Source organism: Thunnus albacares, chromosome 8 (genome assembly GCF_914725855.1).
Source record: "Thunnus albacares chromosome 8, fThuAlb1.1, whole genome shotgun sequence".
In the NCBI taxonomy this organism is placed as follows: Eukaryota; Metazoa; Chordata; class Actinopteri; order Scombriformes; family Scombridae; genus Thunnus; species Thunnus albacares.
The window spans coordinates 6,515,864-6,536,097 of NC_058113.1; the positions used below are offsets into that span (position 1 = coordinate 6,515,864).

The 20,234-nt window shown below is 39.3% G+C and overlaps 3 protein-coding genes across 8 annotated transcripts in view; 2 read left to right on the forward strand and 1 right to left on the reverse strand.

The window, feature by feature from the left end:
- Positions 1-447: 447 nt before the first annotated feature.
- Positions 448-5,078, forward strand: LOC122987191 (xylose isomerase-like). The gene is made up of 14 exons (XM_044358933.1): positions 448-548; positions 993-1,069; positions 1,202-1,274; positions 1,392-1,504; positions 1,622-1,647; positions 1,897-2,034; positions 2,341-2,450; positions 2,543-2,638; positions 2,751-2,834; positions 2,913-3,039; positions 3,150-3,255; positions 4,036-4,218; positions 4,304-4,378; positions 4,682-5,078. Exons 1-14 carry the CDS (start codon positions 521-523, stop codon positions 4,763-4,765), a joined length of 1,320 nt encoding a protein of 439 aa, XP_044214868.1. The 5' UTR covers positions 448-520; the 3' UTR covers positions 4,766-5,078.
- A 1,063-nt stretch (positions 5,079-6,141) lies between these two features.
- sqlea (squalene epoxidase a) lies at positions 6,142-14,804 on the forward strand. Its single transcript, XM_044357970.1, has 11 exons — positions 6,142-7,276; positions 7,658-7,916; positions 9,454-9,631; positions 9,993-10,089; positions 10,248-10,361; positions 11,093-11,264; positions 11,759-11,854; positions 12,531-12,673; positions 12,916-13,012; positions 13,185-13,272; positions 13,465-14,804. Exons 1-11 carry the CDS (start codon positions 6,881-6,883, stop codon positions 13,655-13,657), a joined length of 1,833 nt encoding a protein of 610 aa, XP_044213905.1. The 5' UTR covers positions 6,142-6,880; the 3' UTR covers positions 13,658-14,804.
- A 1,580-nt stretch (positions 14,805-16,384) lies between these two features.
- Positions 16,385-20,234, reverse strand: part of oxr1a (oxidation resistance 1a) — a 157,269-nt gene continuing 153,419 nt past the window's right edge. For 5 of the 6 annotated variants that reach the window (XM_044358063.1, XM_044358065.1, XM_044358061.1 and 2 more), the window contains 2 exons: positions 18,910-18,983; positions 16,385-18,498 (listed from right to left, as the gene is read on the reverse strand). In XM_044358063.1, coding sequence (XP_044213998.1) covers positions 18,363-18,498; positions 18,910-18,983 — 210 coding nt within the window. In that variant the 3' untranslated portion in view covers positions 16,385-18,362. Of the gene's footprint in view, positions 18,812-18,909; positions 18,984-20,234 lie in introns of all 6 variants that reach the window. The other variant, XM_044358064.1, reaches the window with a different exon arrangement.

Consider the following 20,234-nt stretch of genomic DNA (forward strand, 5'->3'; position numbering starts at 1 on the left):
ACTAGCCTATATCCATACTTAATTGTATACATATATACTGTATATCAGCATTTATGATACAAAAAATGTTAAATTCATGTAAAAATGTATGAACCATATATAAAAACCATTATAAGCCATTATTTCTATATTCTGAAATAGATGTGCTATATATGTACATATACAGCATATCTGACATAAAGTATATGTTTTGGACACTGGACAAAACATATATGTCTATAATGTAAATTATAGATATAGATACTTAAGATATATACTTTACATACATGGCAATATACCAGATTTTCTCATGGGGGCGACTCCATTAAATAAAGCAACTGAACTTTAATTTCATAGTATCCTTTAAACTCAAAATTACTACTTTACAAATGCGGCACCCGCTGTAGCTGAACCCTCAGTGTTTTAAAGAGATACAGTGACACCTGGTGTTTGAAGACGGAACTGCACTCATTGTTTTGGAGGAAGGACGTGGACAAACTTGCAGCCTGCCTGCAGGAACCGTACAAGTTGTGATCCAGACATGTCAGCGCAGGAGGAATTCTTTGCGGGTAAATTGTAGTATTTCAGTGCTCAAAAGTACTGTATACACTACTGTCTGCTGTGTACGTGTGCGCGTATGTGAGTGTGAGTGTGGTGTGGATAGAAAGCGTCCGATGTGCAGCGAGCAACAACGAAGGCCGTGCTGGAATTCTGCAAAATTACAACCCACATAGATTTACTTGCCCAAACACGTGTTTGTATAGTTGAGGACACTGGATCTACTTCAGTCTCTCCACTTTGACACATATGGTCAGTGGTGTGACAGCTGCAGTAGGTTGTATGCAATGAATGGCTCAGACGTTTTGCACAGTTTGAAACAGTTCACACACTAATCAGTTCACTACTAATCATTAATTCACATTCATTCAGGAATAATATTTCACAGTGTTATATTCTGTGCTCTAATATCTAACACGGTTAAAGTAACTGAACATAACGTTTATACTGCACAGGCATTCCCAAAATCCCTTATTTACCCAGTGCTGGACCAGGAGATGTCCTGAGCTTCAAACATTACAATGCAGAAGAGGTAGGAGTGACACACACACACACACACACACACACACACACACACACACACACACACACACACACACACACACACACGACTGAATAGATAATAAGTGTGATGGCTGTCAGAGCTCAGTGTTCCTCTGTGCAGGTGCTGATGGGGAGGAAGATGGAGGACTGGCTGAGGTTCTCAGTCTGTTACTGGCACTCCTTCTGTGGAACTGGTACTGTAAAACCTGACCATTACATTAACTACTACTGTTAACACCTGTTACTGTGTAACAGTATTTTAGATGGTACATGTTTTGTCTTTCTGTATGTTTACCTCTTTATGTTCTCAGGTGCTGATCCTTTTGGGTTTCCAACCCTCCACCGGTCCTGGAATGAAGGGACTCCCATGGAATCAGCCAAAAAGCGGCTGCGGGCTGCTTTTGAGTTTTTCACCAAGCTTGGTGTGAGGGAACTAACTTTTATAATTAAACTGTCAGCTACACACAGCTGATCAAAGTAAATATTATTATACATTACACTATATACAGTTTATTCACTTTGTGACTTCTTGTTTTCACAGGTGAAATATTACACATTCCACGACAGGTAATTGACCAAATGTTTTTTTTCTTTTTGTTTTGATTTTTTTTTAAGATTGCAGCTATTTATGCTTATTTATGTCTGTAGGTTTACAGTATTTTCTTGCTTTTAGCCCTACAGTACTTGACAATATGAAAAAAATATCCCTGCTAACTCTACCTACCCGTAAAATAACATCCACTACTAATTTAATATATATATTAAGTAACAAAATGTAATGAGGACTAGTCCTTAACTGCCCTCTGTTCCCTACAGAGACATGGCTCCTGAGGGATCCACCCTGGAGGAGTCCAACAGGAATCTGGATGAAATAACAGACCTGGCTCTCCAGCTACAGAGCCAGACCGGAGTCAAGGTGCTGTGGGTAACCTGCAACCTCTTTGCTCATCCCAGGTCAGTGTGTTACTCAGATGTTAAAGCTGAAGCTGTAGTTTTTCTTAAGCTGGGCTTTCACCAGGGCAAACGGGTCCTCCTCATTAAGACTTAAAGCTCTGTTAGGTGAAAGTTAAGCATGTGATCATGTATCTGAAAGTGGGTTTATGTATTAATTGCAGTATTCTGGTTGAACATTTACATTTATTGTAACAGGCTGTATTTGACAGCAATGTACCACCTTATTTATAGTGCAAAACAGGAGTAGGTAGGTTTAAAAAGTATTGCAACTAATTTATATGGTATATTTATATTATATGTTTATAGGTACATGAACGGTGCAGCCACCAACCCTGACTGCCATGTTCTGGCCTACGCTGGTGCTCAGATCAAGAAGGGGCTGGATGTTGCCAAGAAACTGGGTGCAGAAAATTTCGGTACGAGTGATTTGATAGTGTCACCATAGCTAAATGTAAAGCAATATCGCCATGTTGCTTCCTCCTTGTAATCAGTGTGTATGTCTCCTCAGTGTTTTGGGGTGGAAGGGAGGGTTTCCTCTCCATCCATAATACTGATGTCGCTGCTGAACTGAAGCACATGGCCAACTTCTTCAAAATGGCAGTCAGTAAGTGTGTGTTTGAATGTGCGATGGATTCCAACTCTGTATTTTGAACAGTCTGTGTTCTGCATTATGGATGTGTAACAGCTCAGTTTCATGTCTGTATATTTGTCACCAGAGTACAAAGAGAAGATTGGTTTGAAGTGCCAGTTTCTAATTGAACCAAAGCCAAAGGAGCCCTGTAAACACCAGTATGATTATGGTAAAGTTTCCCAAATTTAAACAAAACCAATATGCTTTTTATCTTACAGTTTTAATAATGCACTGTTTTCTTCTACAGATGCTATGAGTGTTATAGGATTCCTTAAGCATTATGGTCTGGAGAGTCACTTTAAGCTGAACATCGAGCCCAACCACACCACCTTGGCAGGACACTCCTACGAACATGATATTGTCATGGCCTCTGCGTGAGACACCTTAACTTTTTTCAAAATGTTGCTTTGTCACATTTTTGCCACATCTCTTACTTTGCCATATCCTAAATGTTGCTGTATTGTCCTTGCTTGCTGGTGGACAGGCTTGGCATGCTGGGTTCAGTTGACTCTAACACCGGCTCTCCTGACCTGGGGTGGGACACAGATCAGTTCCCCATGGACATCAGGAACACAACCTTGGTCATGAAGGTGAGCTAATTTCTTTGACTTGTAACAGCAGTTTATTGGAGATGACTGTTTGTGATGGTGACATTTTACAAAGACTATTGGACAAGGGTAAAAATGAGCAAACATTGTTAATATTGGTTAAAGCAGTATTATGCGGTAATATTTTTGGTCACTTGGGGGCAGCAGAACAAGCTCATGGTGAATGTGTTAGCAAACAGTTGCCTAGTTACACATCCAGCACACGTGCAGTTACATAAGTATGCATCTGGGGTCGTCTGTTTGGCCATTCACCTATGGTCTGTAAATCCAGTAGTCCCTAGCTATACTCACTAGCTAGCCTCCAACTTTACCTGTCTATGGTTCGATGCTGGGCAGGTAGTGCACAGCAGGTTCATCAGAGCTTTTTAATTGAAAATAGCTCCCTTCTGTGACTGGAAAGGGGGTTGCAGACTGGAAAACAAAAAACAAAACAAGCTAAAAGACAGTAAAACAGCCAGTACAGCTGAGGGGAACTGCAGAATCAAGTGTTTGTTACTTTGAGTGACTCCTATTACATTACACATAGTAATTTGATCCATTGTTAATCTGAAAATGAGGATTGGTGCAGCTTTAATGTTCATATAAATAATAAGTTATGCTACTCTCTGGCTTATGAATAATCACACAGATAACCATCTTTTGTTTGTTAGAGGAAGCAGTGACTCATGCCAGTAGTAGCACTGAATCAACTGCACAAGGTGAGTTTACATGAGAACAGTGATGAAGGAACTGAGTTATTCTGCAGTGTTTAATCTTCTCCAGACCATCGTTGAACAAGGTGGCCTGCAGCCAGGAGGCCTGAACTTCGATGCTAAGGTGCGCAGAGAGTCCACCGACCTGGAGGACCTGTTCATCGCTCACATCGGAGCCATGGACGCCTTCGCAAGAGGACTCAGAAATGCTGTTCGCATCATTGAGGACGGGCTTATCCCTGGCATGGTGAAGGTACTGTGTGTAGCTCCTTGAAATTCAGGTACCAGTTACACAATGTTTTTTGTTTTTTTTTGACTGGTTATGTGTGATTTAACAGGAGCGCTACTCAAGCTTCAGTCATGGCATTGGACAGAAAGTGGAGGAGGGTTCTGCCACCTTAGAGGAGATGGAGGTAAGACTCCAAATGAGCTCAGCAAAATGTGATTGAAAGAATGAGTGAGGAAACGAGCAAACAGGGATCATTAAATGTTACATACATACAAACATACATACATAGAAAACATCCTGAACAAATCCTGTCAACATTTTGAAGGCACACTGTTTTTGTTTTTACCAATTTTGACCTGCTTAAAACTTTTCAGCCATCTTTGTGAATACCACTTTATATATACATGAGTCTAACGAACTGAGTGGAAATCTAAGTGAGAGACTATGGTCCCAAAATGAAAATAATTCCCATGTTTTGTTATTTCAGGCTTTCATCAAGCAGAACGGTGATCCGAAAGTCACATCAGGGAAGCAAGAAAAATATGAAACCATCTTTAATCACTACATATAATTAAGGATTATCTTCCTGTATCTGCTTATTATAAATTTGACTGTGAATAGAAACTGTTATACTGTTTCGTATTGCTGGTGAAACACAGGTGAACACATCAGTCTGTTAGATGGAGTACTTTATTAATCCTATTGGGACATTACACTTGCTTGCAGGCTTTTTACTAAGTGAGACAATACAAATAGAGAAGCTGAACACTGAAATGAAGTGTTATGTCATTGTATGTAGAATACACAGAGAGCCTATATTCGTATTAGCTGATAACTAATGTTGCATAACATAACTATGTAATAAAACACATTTTCTCAATGAAGCGGATGAGTGATCACATTTATCTTACAATTTCTACAAGTCTACTCAAATATTAGCTAAATTATTGAATCTGATCAATATCCAGAAACATTTTTTGATACTGTATTGCAAGAGAACACAAAATGTCTGAGTTTAGATTACATAATTTCCAAGGCTGAACCCCTATTTTGTCATGCCAAAGTCTATATTACACATACAGTATATACTGTATGTCTACAGTATATACTGTAATTGTGAGCCTCATGCTCAAACCATTTACTCCATCCAGTGGGTTTTAACCAGTTCCTAGTTATTTGTTTCATTGCTGCAATTCTGGTCTATTTGGTTTATTTCTATAGTTAGTTCATGTGGTGTTATACCTAAAATAACCACCTTAACTAACACTAGTTCTGTGGTGTTGAAACAATCAAAGTTTTTGGTTCAACTGCTTTTTAAATTCAAAATATGGTCATAGGCTGTAACTAATAGCCAGTAGGTTTTTAGTTTGGGGGAAGAAAAAATAAATATGTGAGATGTTTCCATCTTTTCTTTTTTGCCATCAGCCTGATTCTGATTATTTGATTTGCTACATTTAACTTGTCTTGAATATATGAAAACTCCCTCCAGTATTCAAGATTCAAGATTAGTTTGTCATTTTCTTGTGTATTTGCATACACAACAAAACGAAATGCTGTTCCTCCCAGCCCACAGCAGTACAACAACGGAAAGGATAAAAAAAAAAAAAAGAAGAGAAACAGAAACCAAAACAAAACAAAAAAGAACGAGCAGTTAGCAGCAGAGTGCATTAAAGTGCATGTAAAGAGAAAAGCACACGTCTCAGTTAGATGTAGACACATCTTACATGTCAGCGAGTGACCAGCACTGATAGGGGGATTATATAATCCATTTTTGCTGTCCGGAGAACATTAGGCAACATGATTGTTGGAACTGCCGGTTTGTATGGGTTACAGTACAGTATGTGTAGTTACATACATTATGACAGAGCTGTTGACTTTTCCAAACACAAGCTTTATTTTACCACTGGGCATTGGAAAGAGTTCTCACTCTGGACCCTTTTCTGGACACCATCAGTGTGAGACTGAGATATATGAGCCTGAATGTAAACATGAGCAGATTTGACACTTGTTTCTTCTGTTACAAACATCGATTATTTATTAGGTTTAAATTCAAACACAACGACTGCACACATATTGCTAAAATGTCTACTTTTATTTCTTGACTAATTATTGAGATTTTCTTCAGTAGGCCTATGCACAACTTTAGTTGCCATGGTAACAGATTGCCATCCCTGTCTGAGATAAAATGGAGTAGTAGAGCGCCTGTGATAAACAGACCCAGGGATGGTCCAGGTTAGTACTTCAGAGTGATTCATCCTGTCCAGCATGAACTATCTTTGGTCCAGGTCCTCCTATCATTCAGCCTCTAAAATATGAAACGCGCACCTTTCCACTGACATCACATCATACTACCATCCTGCCAGTCAGCTGTCCAATCAGCGGCCGAAGGGAGGCCGAGTGCCGCTGCGGTTGTCCAATCGGTGGATAGCGTGAGCTCTGCTCACCGGCACGTCACTCCTGATTGGAGGGTTGAGCTGTAGAGGAGGCGGGATGTGAAACCACCGAATCCGAAGTAGTCCGTCTTTCTCATTAGCATAAAATATGCAGCATCGCTCCGACTGTCTGCTGGTGAACAAATTATCATGAGGCACTGAAGTAACAGTTTATTTTGGCTCGGTTGACTTGATTTTGGAGCACCTGAGAAACAATATCCCGATGAAGAATAGTTATTAATTATTTTTAGTGCATGGTGATTTTTTTGGTCAGCTTAAAGAAAACCTGCTTCTCAGTATTGCTCTTTCACCATCACCATCAGTTTGAATTTTTTTTTATTTTTTTAAAAACTTTTTTTATATCCAAAAAGATGTGGACTTTCCTGGGAATAGCAAGCTTCACATATCTGTACAAAAAATCCGACTCAGTCTTGACTTTCACTCACAAAGAGCTGGTGATGGCCGCAGCCTTATTTCTCACAGTCGGGCTGCTGCTCTCATATGTCAGGTATTTTCATGGCCAGAAGCTCAGAGTCTCTCAGGTCTTTCATTTATTTCTGAGCCTCTTGTCTTTTTTACCTGTTATCAACCATTTCATCCCTCAAACTTCAACACAGAGGAGCGAGAAAGCAGAGAACAACTGTAAAAAGGTAAGACACTGAACAAAGGAAGACAAAGACAGATTTTTAAAAATGCAAATTATATAAAAAATGTTTGAATATTTTTATGTATTATTCGGTTTTTAATTTGTGTGAATATACAATTTATATATTTATATGAATACAAGAACCTATGGTTTTACTCATGCCTCCTTTAGTTTAACATAAGTGCTGTAAATGTTATATATTTATGTGAAATAATAGCCAATATATATTTTTTGATATCTATCACTATTGAGATAGATACATTAAGTTTTCTAAAATACATTTTCCAGTGTTTACTTTACAGTCCAGTTGAGTTCGGACTGTGTGTATGATGAGTGCTTCTGTCTCACTTCCTTCTATTATATCACCTCTCTTTCTTCACTTCAGAGCCGGAGAACCAGGAAGAGGGTGGATGTAGAGGCCTCCACCTCAGAAAGTGTCTCCACCAGTGGCTCTTCCATGGTGCAAGAACCAGATGTGGTGATAGTTGGGGCCGGGGTCCTGGGCTCAGCAATGGCGGCAGTCCTGGCACGGGATGGCAGGAGGGTGACGGTGGTGGAGAGGGACCTGAAGGAGCCTGACAGGATAGTGGGGGAGCTGCTGCAACCTGGAGGCTACAGAGCTCTCAAAGAGCTGGGACTGGAAGGTCAGTGATGGAAGCTGCTGTTGTTGGTGACCTGCAAATATACTCTGAACGGACAAACTGTGAGGTAGCTCTGCCTCTGCTTAGTTGTGATAGAGGTTAAAGGCCCTGAAAAAACATTTTTTTCAACCAGCTTCTAAAAATGAGCACAAGGGTTCCACATCAACACACTATTTTCTGCCAAAGTTAGAAACAGTTTTGCCTATCACACATAAGAGATTCTATATTTTTAGTTTTGGCTGTGTACATCTGATTGGTTTCAAGTGGGCAAGGCTCAGTTGGAAAAAGGAGATGTGACATGCACCAATCAGAATCAAGCAATACTTTAATCAAAATCTGATGATTGGTTGTTTGGCTGTTTGCTTATGATACCATTACTGTCAGTCAAATCAGATAAACCACACCTACAGTACACAGCCCTGATGAAGCAGATTAGCTTGAGCGTCAAACTCTTAAATAAGAATGCATGCTAGCAGCCCTGTGAGGCTGTACACAGTCACAGTGGTGCTAAGTGTCAGCATGCTAACATACTCACAATGTCAGAGGATCACCAACATTAATAGAATTCAGCCTGAGGGTGACACGAATGTTTGTACCAAATTTAATGGCAATCCATTAAATGATTGTTGAGATATTTCAGCCTGAACCAAAGTGTTGGACATAACTAAGGATCCTTGTTTTTTTTATGAACTTTAACTTTGATTGTTGCTTATTTATTTGTACATATTTAATATTATAGAGAAATACTTAAGATTTGAAAAGTTTTCAGGGGCTGTAAAATCTTAAAAACCTATCTACACTTATCTACATCTCCTACTTTTGGTCAGTATAGTTTTAATGAGGAAATTCCATATGAGATAATGGCTTTTATTTGCAGTCACCGTACCATTACACTTATGAAAAAAGATAAATGTAATGGTATTATGATTATGAATTATGAAAAACATCAGTGTTCCCAATATTTCATACAGTCAATGATATTACTTTGCATGAGTTCCTCAAACCTCATCCTCCTCCCCCCCAAAACAACCTTCCAGTCTGACCAAATAAATGTAAATCGTATATATTTAAGTGAGTTCATAGGGCCTTACAGTGTGCCTGAGGTCATCAGTATGCTAATGAGTTGCAGTGATCACCATGATTTTTGAAAACCTCCTTTATTACCATGGTAACATCTTTATTATTAGGATTTTTTCCATCATGTTTATACAGCATACTTTCAAAAAGCTCATCTTACTGGTTGCAAGATTTGAATGTTGAAAAGACTTAATAAAACGTTTACATGATAGTTTACATTTACATTTACAGATGCATGACTGTAAAATAAGATGATTTTTCCAACCTTAAAGCTACTTGAGGGGATAAAAAGGGGGAAACTTTTTATGTTAATGGATTAAAATTGCACCCTTTCATCAAATGCCCATTGTAGCTTTTAACCTTTGTTCCATTAAATCAGAAACACGTGAACAGCAGCAGCAAACTGGATGAATAATGAATGTGTGCTGTCAGATTGTAACCTGTTGCTCGTGTTTGCCCTCAGGTTCGGTGGAGGGTCTGGATGCCCATCTGGTCAACGGCTATGTGATCCATGACATGGAGAGCGGCACAGAGGTGGAGATCCCTTACCCTCAGGAGGAGGAAAGCATCCAGTGCGGACGGGCTTTCCATCACGGTCGATTCATCATGGGCCTGAGGAGAGCCGCCCTGGCTGAGCCAAAGTGAGTAGAGTCGTGAAAAACAGAATTTATGTGCCAACTGGCTAATGGGATAACACTGAAGGAACCTGAGGGACCATTTAACATCTATGCTGTGTTCAAATGGTGCTCATATATTTAGCAAATACATGACTAGTAAAACTACTGGATGCAATGAATAGTATAGATTATAGATAGATTTATTTTAATGGGGGAGATGATCAGTGGTTCGTTCAATGTATTTTATCTTTTAAAAGTGTCTGAAAAAGCTCTAATGCTTAACAAACTAGTCATAAAGTGACCGGTAGTCGCTACCTTTCCATGTTTCCTCTGCTGTGCTGGCATATGGAAATTATATTTCTAACTGTCTAATTGCACCCCCCAGTGTCACAGTTGTAGAAGGCACTGTGACCAGTTTGGAGGAAGAGGACGGCTGTGTAACCGGAGTCCATTACAAGGATAAAGAAACTGGAGACGTCAAGGTGAGAAGAGGAAACTCTGTGTGTACATGTTGAATAAGCTGCTAAAAAACCTTCTAATTCTGAGCTTCTCTCATGGAAAGAAATCCTGCCTTAGGTGCAGAGAGTGTGTTAAGAGTCTGATTGTGAAGATGATGACTGTGTGCTCCTGTGTCCTGTAGGAAATCCGTGCAGCTCTCACAATAGTGGCTGATGGCTGTTTCTCCAAATTCAGAAAGAGTCTGGTTTCTGGGAAAGCTCGCACGTCTTCTCACTTTGTTGGATGCCTGATGAAGGTACAGTTTTATTATTGTTTTGTCAAGTGTTTAAGGGTTTTTTTCATATAAGTTTGGCATCATACAACATTCAAAAGTACAAAACTGTAATTTTATCTGGACACAATCCTCAAATCTCTAAGATTTCCTGTTAAACCCAAAGACAGATCCCACACTGCACCTTAACTGTAAATATTTCCAGAAATCCCCTTAATCAGTAGGTTCAATTGAGCAGTAACACAAGTTCCCCTATTAAGCATTTATAAGCAGTATATAAACATTTAATGAATGGTTTATAAGACACTATAATCTAGTTGTAAGCAGATACAAGTATCAGTGAAATGACCTTATATCTGCTGCAACTACATCATAGTGTGTAATTAAATGTTTATATTCTTGTTAATAAATGCTAAATAGGAGGAATTGTATATCAAATTTGAGGGTATTCCATATAATGTAAGTGTTGAACAGTCTGTTATTTCCGTCTGTCTTACTGTTTTCTTGTGCAATGACTTCATGGTTACCTTTTGTTACATGACATTTAAAAGTGCAGTGTGATGTAGGAAATCAAATATGTGTGCAAACCTTACAAATGGACCTTTATCGATTCTAAATACCACCTGTAGTGAAATAAAAAGTTTCCAGATATTGATTAAAACAAGGTTTCTTCAATCCAATAGATCACTTTGTAAACTGAACTGGAATGAGGACATGTATATCCATCACTGAGTTCTCACTCTGCTTCTCCTCAGGATTGTCCCCAGTTTAAATCCAACCATGCTGAGCTGGTGCTGGCCAATCCGAGCCCCGTGCTCATCTATCAGATCTCCTCCTCACACACCAGAGTGCTTGTGGACATCAGGGGGGAGATGCCACGCAACCTCTTAGAGTACATGGCAGAGAAAATACACCCACAGCTGCCAGGTAAAAGAAGGAAATATCACTTTAAAAATGGCTATAATTATCTCTAATGAACAATGACCTTTTGGCTTGAGGATGAGCTCCTGTAGCGTGATAAATGATCAAAGTTTGTAACTAGATTATTTGAAAATCCTCCTCTTGGAAAGATTTTTTTTTTATCAAGCGATCATGCCGAGCCTTGGCAGCTAGAAATATATCCAGATTTCTTCCTGTGCTGTTGTGTGATCAGCCAAGGAAGGTGCAGTTGAAGGATTTGACATTCATGCTGAAATATCAAAGCCACAGTATCAAAGCACCAGCTCCGCTAACCTTGACAGAGGTCCAGCTGAAATGGCGGAGTCAGTCACACTGATGCATTGATAATGTACATTCAGACACCAAAGAAAAGGTTTTTTCTTCCTGTGCATGTACCCAGCATGCACCTTTTGGGTTTTCATCCCCAGAGCCAGCTGAGTGATCGACCGCCTGTGGTCTCTCTCTTTCTCTCCTTCCTTCAGAGCATTTAAAGGAGCCTTTCATGGTGGCGCTACAGAACGATCGACTCAGGTCCATGCCTGCCAGCTTCCTCCCCCCCTCCCCTGTCAACAAGCCAGGTACTGAAGTGTTATTGACTGTTGTTGGAGGTGGTCAGAGGGAATCTGTTGAACTGATTTCAGCTTGTGTACAGTGTGATGCATGTCTTGGAAAGAAGTGCTTCCCTTTGGTCATTACTGCATGATGAAAGAAAGTGAAACACTTTCCTGGCTGTCATCTAATTTGCAATTAGTCTGTGTTTCAGGTTAAATTGAAAAACTGTTATAAATGCATATTTTTCCCCAAGGGTTCGCAAGTACTTTGTTTTATGGATAAACTAAAAAAAAATGCTGAATCTTTTTTTGGCTGATAGAGCCACACTTACATTTAAAGGAATAGTTTGATATTTTGGGAAATACATTCATTCATTCTCTAGCCAAGAGTTTGATGAGAAGATCAATACCACTCTTGACAGTGAGAGTGGTATCAAACTTCTCATCTAACTGTCAGCAACAAACTAAATGTGTATTTCCCAAAATGTCAAACTATTCCTTTTGAAACAGCCTGTGTATGTCATGTAAGGAGTGATGACAAACTTAAACACTAAAAGCTATCTTTCACACTTCATCCTGCTCACTGTGTTTGACATTTGTTGGAAGATTACAAAGTTCTGAGCTTATAAAAAAAAACAAAAAACAGAAGAACAATTAGTGATGTGTTTTGGATGTGAGACAAACAGCAGTGTGTCGTCTGCAGGCGTGCTTCTCCTGGGCGATGCTTACAACATGAGGCACCCTCTGACGGGAGGAGGGATGAGCGTCGCGCTCAACGATGTTCGCATCTGGAGGAGTCTGCTCAACAACATCCCGGATCTGTACGACGACGGCGCCATGCTGCAGGTGAACACAAGACCTTTTGGAGAACATTGACAAGATTCAAATGATACAAATACTCTAAAAATGAATAAAATACAAACAAATATTTTTTCTGCAACATTAGAAGCAACTGTATGCCAGGCAGCAGAAGTTATTTGGAGCTTATAGTGCATCACATTTGCCTGTTATTCCCTCTGCTGTAGGTGAGGGACTGCAGACCGGTGTACAATATTACACTAAGCTCTTTTTTTTCTTCCTCTCAATAGGCAAAGAAAAAATTCCACTGGGAACGCAAGTCATCACATTCTTTTGTGGTGAATGTGTTGGCCCAGGCCCTGTATGAGCTGTTTGCAGCCACCGACAGTGAGTCTCTGCCCATCACAGCCTGCATCTAATGACACATAGAAAACAATGACAGAGAATTAGAAATACTAATTATTATTATGCATTCAATAAGCAAAACCTGAATTTATTTCATTCCGAAAATAATGGTCATTTTCTCATTATATCCATGTGGCTGTTTTGGATTGACCAGATTCTCTGCATGAGCTGAGAAAAGCCTGCTTCCAGTACTTCAAGCTTGGTGGACAGTGCATCGCTGGGCCTATTGGACTCCTCTCAGTGTAAGCAATAAATAATGTGCTCCATGATTATGCAGAATGAAAGAACTATAGTCTTTTTATACTTCATCATGGTGCACACAAGAAATTGAATATGCGCACTTCCCCAAAATGTCAAACCATTCCTTTAAAGGCAAATTTAAGTACATGAGACTGAAAATGTTGATGTACTAATAACATCTTGACTTTCATCAGGTTGACGCCTAAACCAATGACCCTTATTGGACACTTCTTCGCCGTGGCGGTGTACGCGATCTACTTCAACTTCAAGTCCGAGTCCTGGAGCACCAAACCCCGAGCTTTATTCAAAAGCGGAGCCATCCTCTACCGAGCCTGCACCGTCATGTTTCCCCTCATCTACTCTGAGTTCAAGTACCTGGTGTACTAAGGAGTTTCATATGGAAATCTGTACATGCTGTATTACATCTGGACACACATAGACCAAACTCTATATGAGCTGTATGGCTTAATTAGGAAAAGCAAAACAAACGTTGGTATTTTTCAGTAGCTGTCATGTTTGTCCAACCACTGAACAAGGCACTGTTGTCATCTCAAAGTTAATGATTTTACCAATGAGGATTTTCTATCTTATGCCCCTGCCTTACTGACAGCTGGAGATGTTGCCATTGTCTTTATGTCCTGTTTACTGCCTTTTTCCATTTGGAAATATTTGCATCAATGCCTTGGTGTAGCTGTTTGTGCTCGCCCACAGTTTTATGCTCGAGGCTTGTAACGTTCAGTATATTAGCTCACACCCTGAATTACACTGAATATTCAGTGCTGTGGAATTATTCCTGCCTTGTATAATTGCCATGTGGAACATGGCATCCGAATTTCTTAATAATGACTTTGAGATAAAGCCACTTTCCTGCTGGTATATTTTCTTGTAGAGCTAATTTGGGCTGTATTTAATATGAGGATCCTTCTGTAATGATGATGTACGTTAATACAAGAATAATTGTGAATCTAAAGCACTGATGATGGGATGTCATAAGACAGAAGCTTTCTAAAAAGTTATCTTAACGTTGTAATTTATACAAAATGATACTTCTCTTGTATATTTTCAGCCTTATTAGTTGAGAAATGTCTGCACGACTTTATGTGTTCACACTGTTTGCTCAGAGGATCATCTCCTGCCTTTCTCTCTGTGACTGTTGATCTTTATATATTGCAATAAGGGACTTTTTTTGTAACACATTTTGGTGCCTACAGTCAGTCTGAAACATGCTGACGGTGCAGCTGACAAGACTATAATCCCAGAACCCAACAATGATCCCTGCACTTTTTTAGTCCTGCTGGATGTCAGTAAAGACTTGACACAGCGTGATGCCTGGGGGGATGTTTGGGTTTAACTGGTACCCGAGATGGAAGGAATGATGCTCAAATCAGGACCGAGTCAACAGATGATGCTCAGGTGTTGTTTCTCCTGAGCTGACACAGACTAGGAGCTCCTGAACTGTAAATCACCACAGCTGCTCTGCTCTGTTGTGTTGGGCTTGATGGGCCATTAAATAAAACATACATAACAAACCAGACTTGTGTTTCAGTTTACTGGTTTTAGAGCAGGTTTCCCTTGATAAATTGTTATTGGATAATTTGTATAATTACACAATTAATTTTACTGATAGTACATCATCTACTATTAAGGATTGATTAGACACATGGGACAGTTAATGAGCAAACCAGCAAGTAAGTGTAAAGTGAATTTAACAATAGCGGACCAACACTTACACATGCAACCATTAGATGGAGCTCACTCACAGCTGAAGGATTTCATCCTGTTTCAATCAAAGCCCAGTTTATTATCCTGCCTCTAACAGTTCGGCTCTCAATAGACTGGATTAAGTCACTGCTGTTCTGTAGCTTTGAAATTCAGGAGATTTTTTTATTGGAGCACAATGAAAGCTGAGTTTTTAAAATTAGTTTTGGCATTAATCTTTTATTGGAGGTTTTTACATCCAGAGGAATACTAAATGCTGAAAACTTTTTTAAAATTATATTGCAGCAAATGTAGCTGTTGGCCACTGATCAAAGCGGGGCCCACACTTGTGTGTATAATCTAAGGACTTAAAAGGACTTGCTGGATGAAATGAAAATCTAAAATGTATATACTGCCAGTGACATCAGCTGATAACATAGAGCCTCATTAAATCACCTTTTGATATAAGTTTTAAACTGTAGCTACATCAACACTGATAATCAACAGTGGAGTTTCCATGATATGAGGTGTTTTCACTAACACAGAGAGGCCCACTGGTGAGCTTGGTGGAATATTTCATCTACAAAAGTCAAGAGACTCTTTTAAGGTCACTGAAGATGTAAATTTCAAGGGTTTTCAATGACCACAGGAACTCTGTTACAGGCAGGCAGGCAGGCTCCCTCTCAGATGTGGAATACTGTTGTGTAGAGAAACCTGGTAAAACAAATACAGGCTTTTTGACCATTTCTCACATTCCTGTATGTCAACATCAAACCATGTTCTGTTACTGAGTCTCCAAATGTCATTGAAATGACACGTTCAGTTGTAGCATGTATGGAGTCTGTAGTATGCCACTAAAATAATTAGACTTTTACAGTGTTTAATAACAATCCATTAATGAACTGATACATTTGAGTAATTATATGTTAAGGAAATAAAACTGCATTTAAATGAGACGGTAGAAATGGGTAAGTAAACAAAATATTAAAATGATCATTACATTTAGGTTTTTGTCTTTAAATGATAAATTTCATTGAATAAAAAATTAATCTTAAAAGACTTTAAAATTGACACCTGTCTGATTATCATATTCCATTTATTTCTTTGCACATTTAGTTTCCATTTCATGGTCACTTTGAGTTGCATGAGCAGTGTGTTACCTAAAATAAACTATTAATGCCTTTATTGATGTGACTTTAATTAAATGAATTTATAATGTATCTTTAACAACGGTTTAAAAATCTATTAATTTGACACTGTGAAATTCTGTAGTCATTCCCCATATACCAGGAACTACATGGTCCAGAAGTAGTGACTCCACGAAGGATAAAACACTTAATACTTCTATTAGGCAACTGACTGTAATGTTAAAAAGTAACTAAGTAAAGGTTGAAGCATGACAAATTCAGACATATCCCAGGTTACAACAATTAGTTCAGCTTTATTGTTATTTATACATCACTGATACATTGTATTCTGGTGAAATAATTGGAAGAATTATCCATATTATTCTTTGTGACTCTCCACAAGGACACAAATACTGGTGTGGAAGACCAGAAAGGGGGGAAGAAAGCTCCTTGGGGGAGGGTTACGCACTGTACTCTCTTCCCTTCACCTGCCATCATCTGCCTGTCAGAAGTCAGTCTGCCTGCCTGCATACCTACCTGACTGAGACTCACCTGACAGCCACATGAGGAGAGAAACCGAGCCCTGCTGCCGTGTTTATACAAGTTCAACCCCCCTTCCTACCTTTAAGTAATCCTCCTTTTTAGACACACAGAGCATTAGGGCATACCCTTATTGATATTGGTAGCAGCAAGCTTTCTACTAACAGTTAACATCTTAATGATCTAAACAAAAAAGTACTGTACAGCTACTGCTAAGAGAATCTAAGAACCTGGCGTTGACGCTTTTACACCAGATTAAAGTGCTAGAAGCAACCCACCAATCCACACTTTATTATATATATGTATATTTATATAGCATTTTCATATATATATATATAGATATATATATATATGTATGTGTATATATATATATATGGAACAAATCTACTATTTTAACATTAATTTACAGGGTAATATACATTATATTGTAACAGCTGAAATATCAGCACAAATAGATCACTGTCACACTTAACAGCAAAATATATATGATTATATAAATCCATATATAATCATATATACCAATATATAATTGTCATATATGCATGTAAAACAGTTAACCACGTCTCAGGCTTTTCAAATGATACCCAGAAAAGCAATTGTGTATCAAGACGTAAAAGCTTTACAAGTTTCTCTCTTGAAAGAGCGACAGGTGGCGGCAAAAGTGCCACGACCTGCGGGTATTTGAGGTCACATGACAGTTATTTGCATATTCCACAAATCTATTGCAACACGTTACTGTCTACAAACAGTACAGCCAGCATCCTGCGAGAGGAGCTGGTGTTAGCTGGACTCACACGTACACCCACTGAACAGAACATTACGACGATGGGTGATCTGATTATAGCTATGTGCTTTCAGATGGTGTGCTATGACAGTGAACAACAGGAGGACTACAATACACAATACTCTATAGTTTAGCCTCAGAAGACAACCCAAAACTGTACTGTACTGTAAAAAGACTCACCTGTCCCCCCCCCCCCCACAGCAAATATTCTCTTCTCTGAGCTAAGTGTCATCGTATCCTGCTGCTGATGCATTTTGTAAATCGGTGTTTTACCACAAACCAGACACTCCACCACCATCAAGAGTAATGGAATGTGTTCAGCTTTTTTGTTAGCTTGCCTTTCTCTTCCTCTAACTGGGTCTCTCTCCGTCAAGGCTGACAGCACAGTGAGTAACATCCTACTGAATGAACAAAGTTCTAGGGGGTTTGAGAGGGTGCTGGGGATTCCTTGAGGTTCTGTAAAGTTCAGATGCACAATCTGGACCAGTAGGGCAGTTCTCTCTTCTCACAGCAGTCCCAAACCTCAGCCACCATCATCTTCACCACCTCTCAGGTGAGAGGAGCTCCGATGGTCATTTCCTCTTCAAGGCCCGATGGTCCCTTTTATCTTTCTCTCCTTCCCTGCTTCCCTCTCTTCATCCCTCGGATGCAACCTCATCTCACTGTATTTTCACCATGATTTTCACTGCTTTACACACTCCCCCCTACTCTGCAAAGAGGCTGCACAAGGCTGTAACAAGATACACACAAAGGTAATTTTTCACAAAGAAAAAAAGCTCCGTAATAACTGCAGTAGTAATGCACAACAAGCATCCGATAGCTGGCTTCCACCCTGGGGAGCCCTGGTGATGTGCAGTTAGGTTTGGGACGTTGCCATAGTTCTAAGGAGGAGGACTCCTTGGTTTGCCCTTTTGCAGGACTTTCCCTGTGGTGCACTGTCTTGTTATTCAAAAGCCCAGATCTCTATGTCCTGCACATAGAAATCCTCCTTTTTTGACAGCATGGGGTTCCCAAATGTTTTACAGGAGTGACTCCTGCCGTGGTAAAGGTCTCCGTCCAGCCACAGGCCAAACTCACCACTGAAAGACAAGAAAGGAAAATGAACTTTAATCAGGTGGCCACAAACTTCTCTCCAGGTTCACATCTTCTGTAGCATCTTTACTGGGAACCAAACTTACTTTTGCACTATGAGAGCAGCTACTGCAGCATATCACACTTTTTAATAGCATTATTTTACTTTACCTAACTTGAAAGTGTATTGTTTGACATATCACTGCATATCTTTGGATTATCATAAAAAATGGTCCTTTGGTTCCCAAACCAACCCCGTCCTTTCACTGCACAGTCAATGATCACCTGTCAGGATACTGGATGTCACACTGCACTTTCACACTGTATCAGATTCAATGACAGAGACTAATAATAACTTTATAATGTTGCTACAAAAGTTGCATTTTTGTCATACTGCTTGAGAAGCAGCTTGAGCTCACCTGCCTCCACCAAAAGCTAAGGAGTCCATATCTCCTTTGATGAAGAACATGTTGTCACCTGTCCATTTGTACACCTGTTGCAGACACAATAGAGCATATATTAGAAGATATTTCATGACATATTCAGTATTGACATAATCTAATATTCTCTATTCAATACTCTTTATCTTGAAGCGAACAGAACAAACGCAGTGGGAGGATCCCGAATCAACATCTGAAAATTCAGTTAGAGCTATCAGACACACTCAAAGGAAATGTCTCATCATCAGATTTCTATATTCCTGTCAAAGTCCTCTGATGTCAACTATGTTTAGAGCAAGTCAGATGAATCTGGGTTTGGATTGTATTCAGACATTTAGTTGACCATTGTGATTGTGATTTTAGCAATTCTTCTGAAGGCAAAATATTTGTTTATGGAAAAATGAGACAATCCCGGGAAAAACTGGTGCAGTCTCATTCACTAGTATGTGCTAGAAATGTTTTTGTGAACAAGATAAGTGTGCACACAAAACTACCATCGGATTCATGACATGTGCACTCTGGCCAATTTTGTTCTTACCATCATGTGTATGTTAGTGAATCAGAATCATTCTCAACTGACAGGCGCATGCCCGCTATGGGTAATAAGCATACTACCACACCCCCATTTCTCTATATAAGGAAAGCGATGCAGCAGTGGAGAGAGCTGTCACTCATTGCAAAGAGGGCTGTGATGGTAAAAATGTAGAAAAACTTTACTGCTAGTGAAATGCAAACAATAGTTTCAGAAGTAGAAGGCAGAAAATGCAGATTTTGCTAGTAAACATGTTAATGGCCCCACTGTTTGGAGCCTGATTATGAATCCTGTATACAGCCTGCATACCTGTTGCACCACTACCATGCACTACATTTGTAACAAAATAAAAAGTTAGTAAATGTGTAGATCTGTGGAATTGTTGGAAATAAATATCTACTGCTGAGCCAGGTGCGCATCATGTTTCCTCCAGAGCGTCGTCCCTGTACCACTACTGAACTGTCAGGCTGTGAGGACACTGAACAGGCTGCTGCTTAACCAGCTGCATATATCACATCTGATGCTCTCACATTCCAATAAGGAAATTCAGATATACAAGCTATTGTCATCTAAAAGTTGGAATTATATTAATATATTAATAATTTCATTACATCTATGATGTAATGATGATTTATGAATGACATCTTAGCTATTCATTTCATAATTAGTAAATAAATTGTGTATTATTAGCAATTTCATGTTTTTAAATGTTGTTTATTTAGACCCAATCATTTTTTATGATTTGTGCGTAGGTATGGTCTAAGGCTGTTCT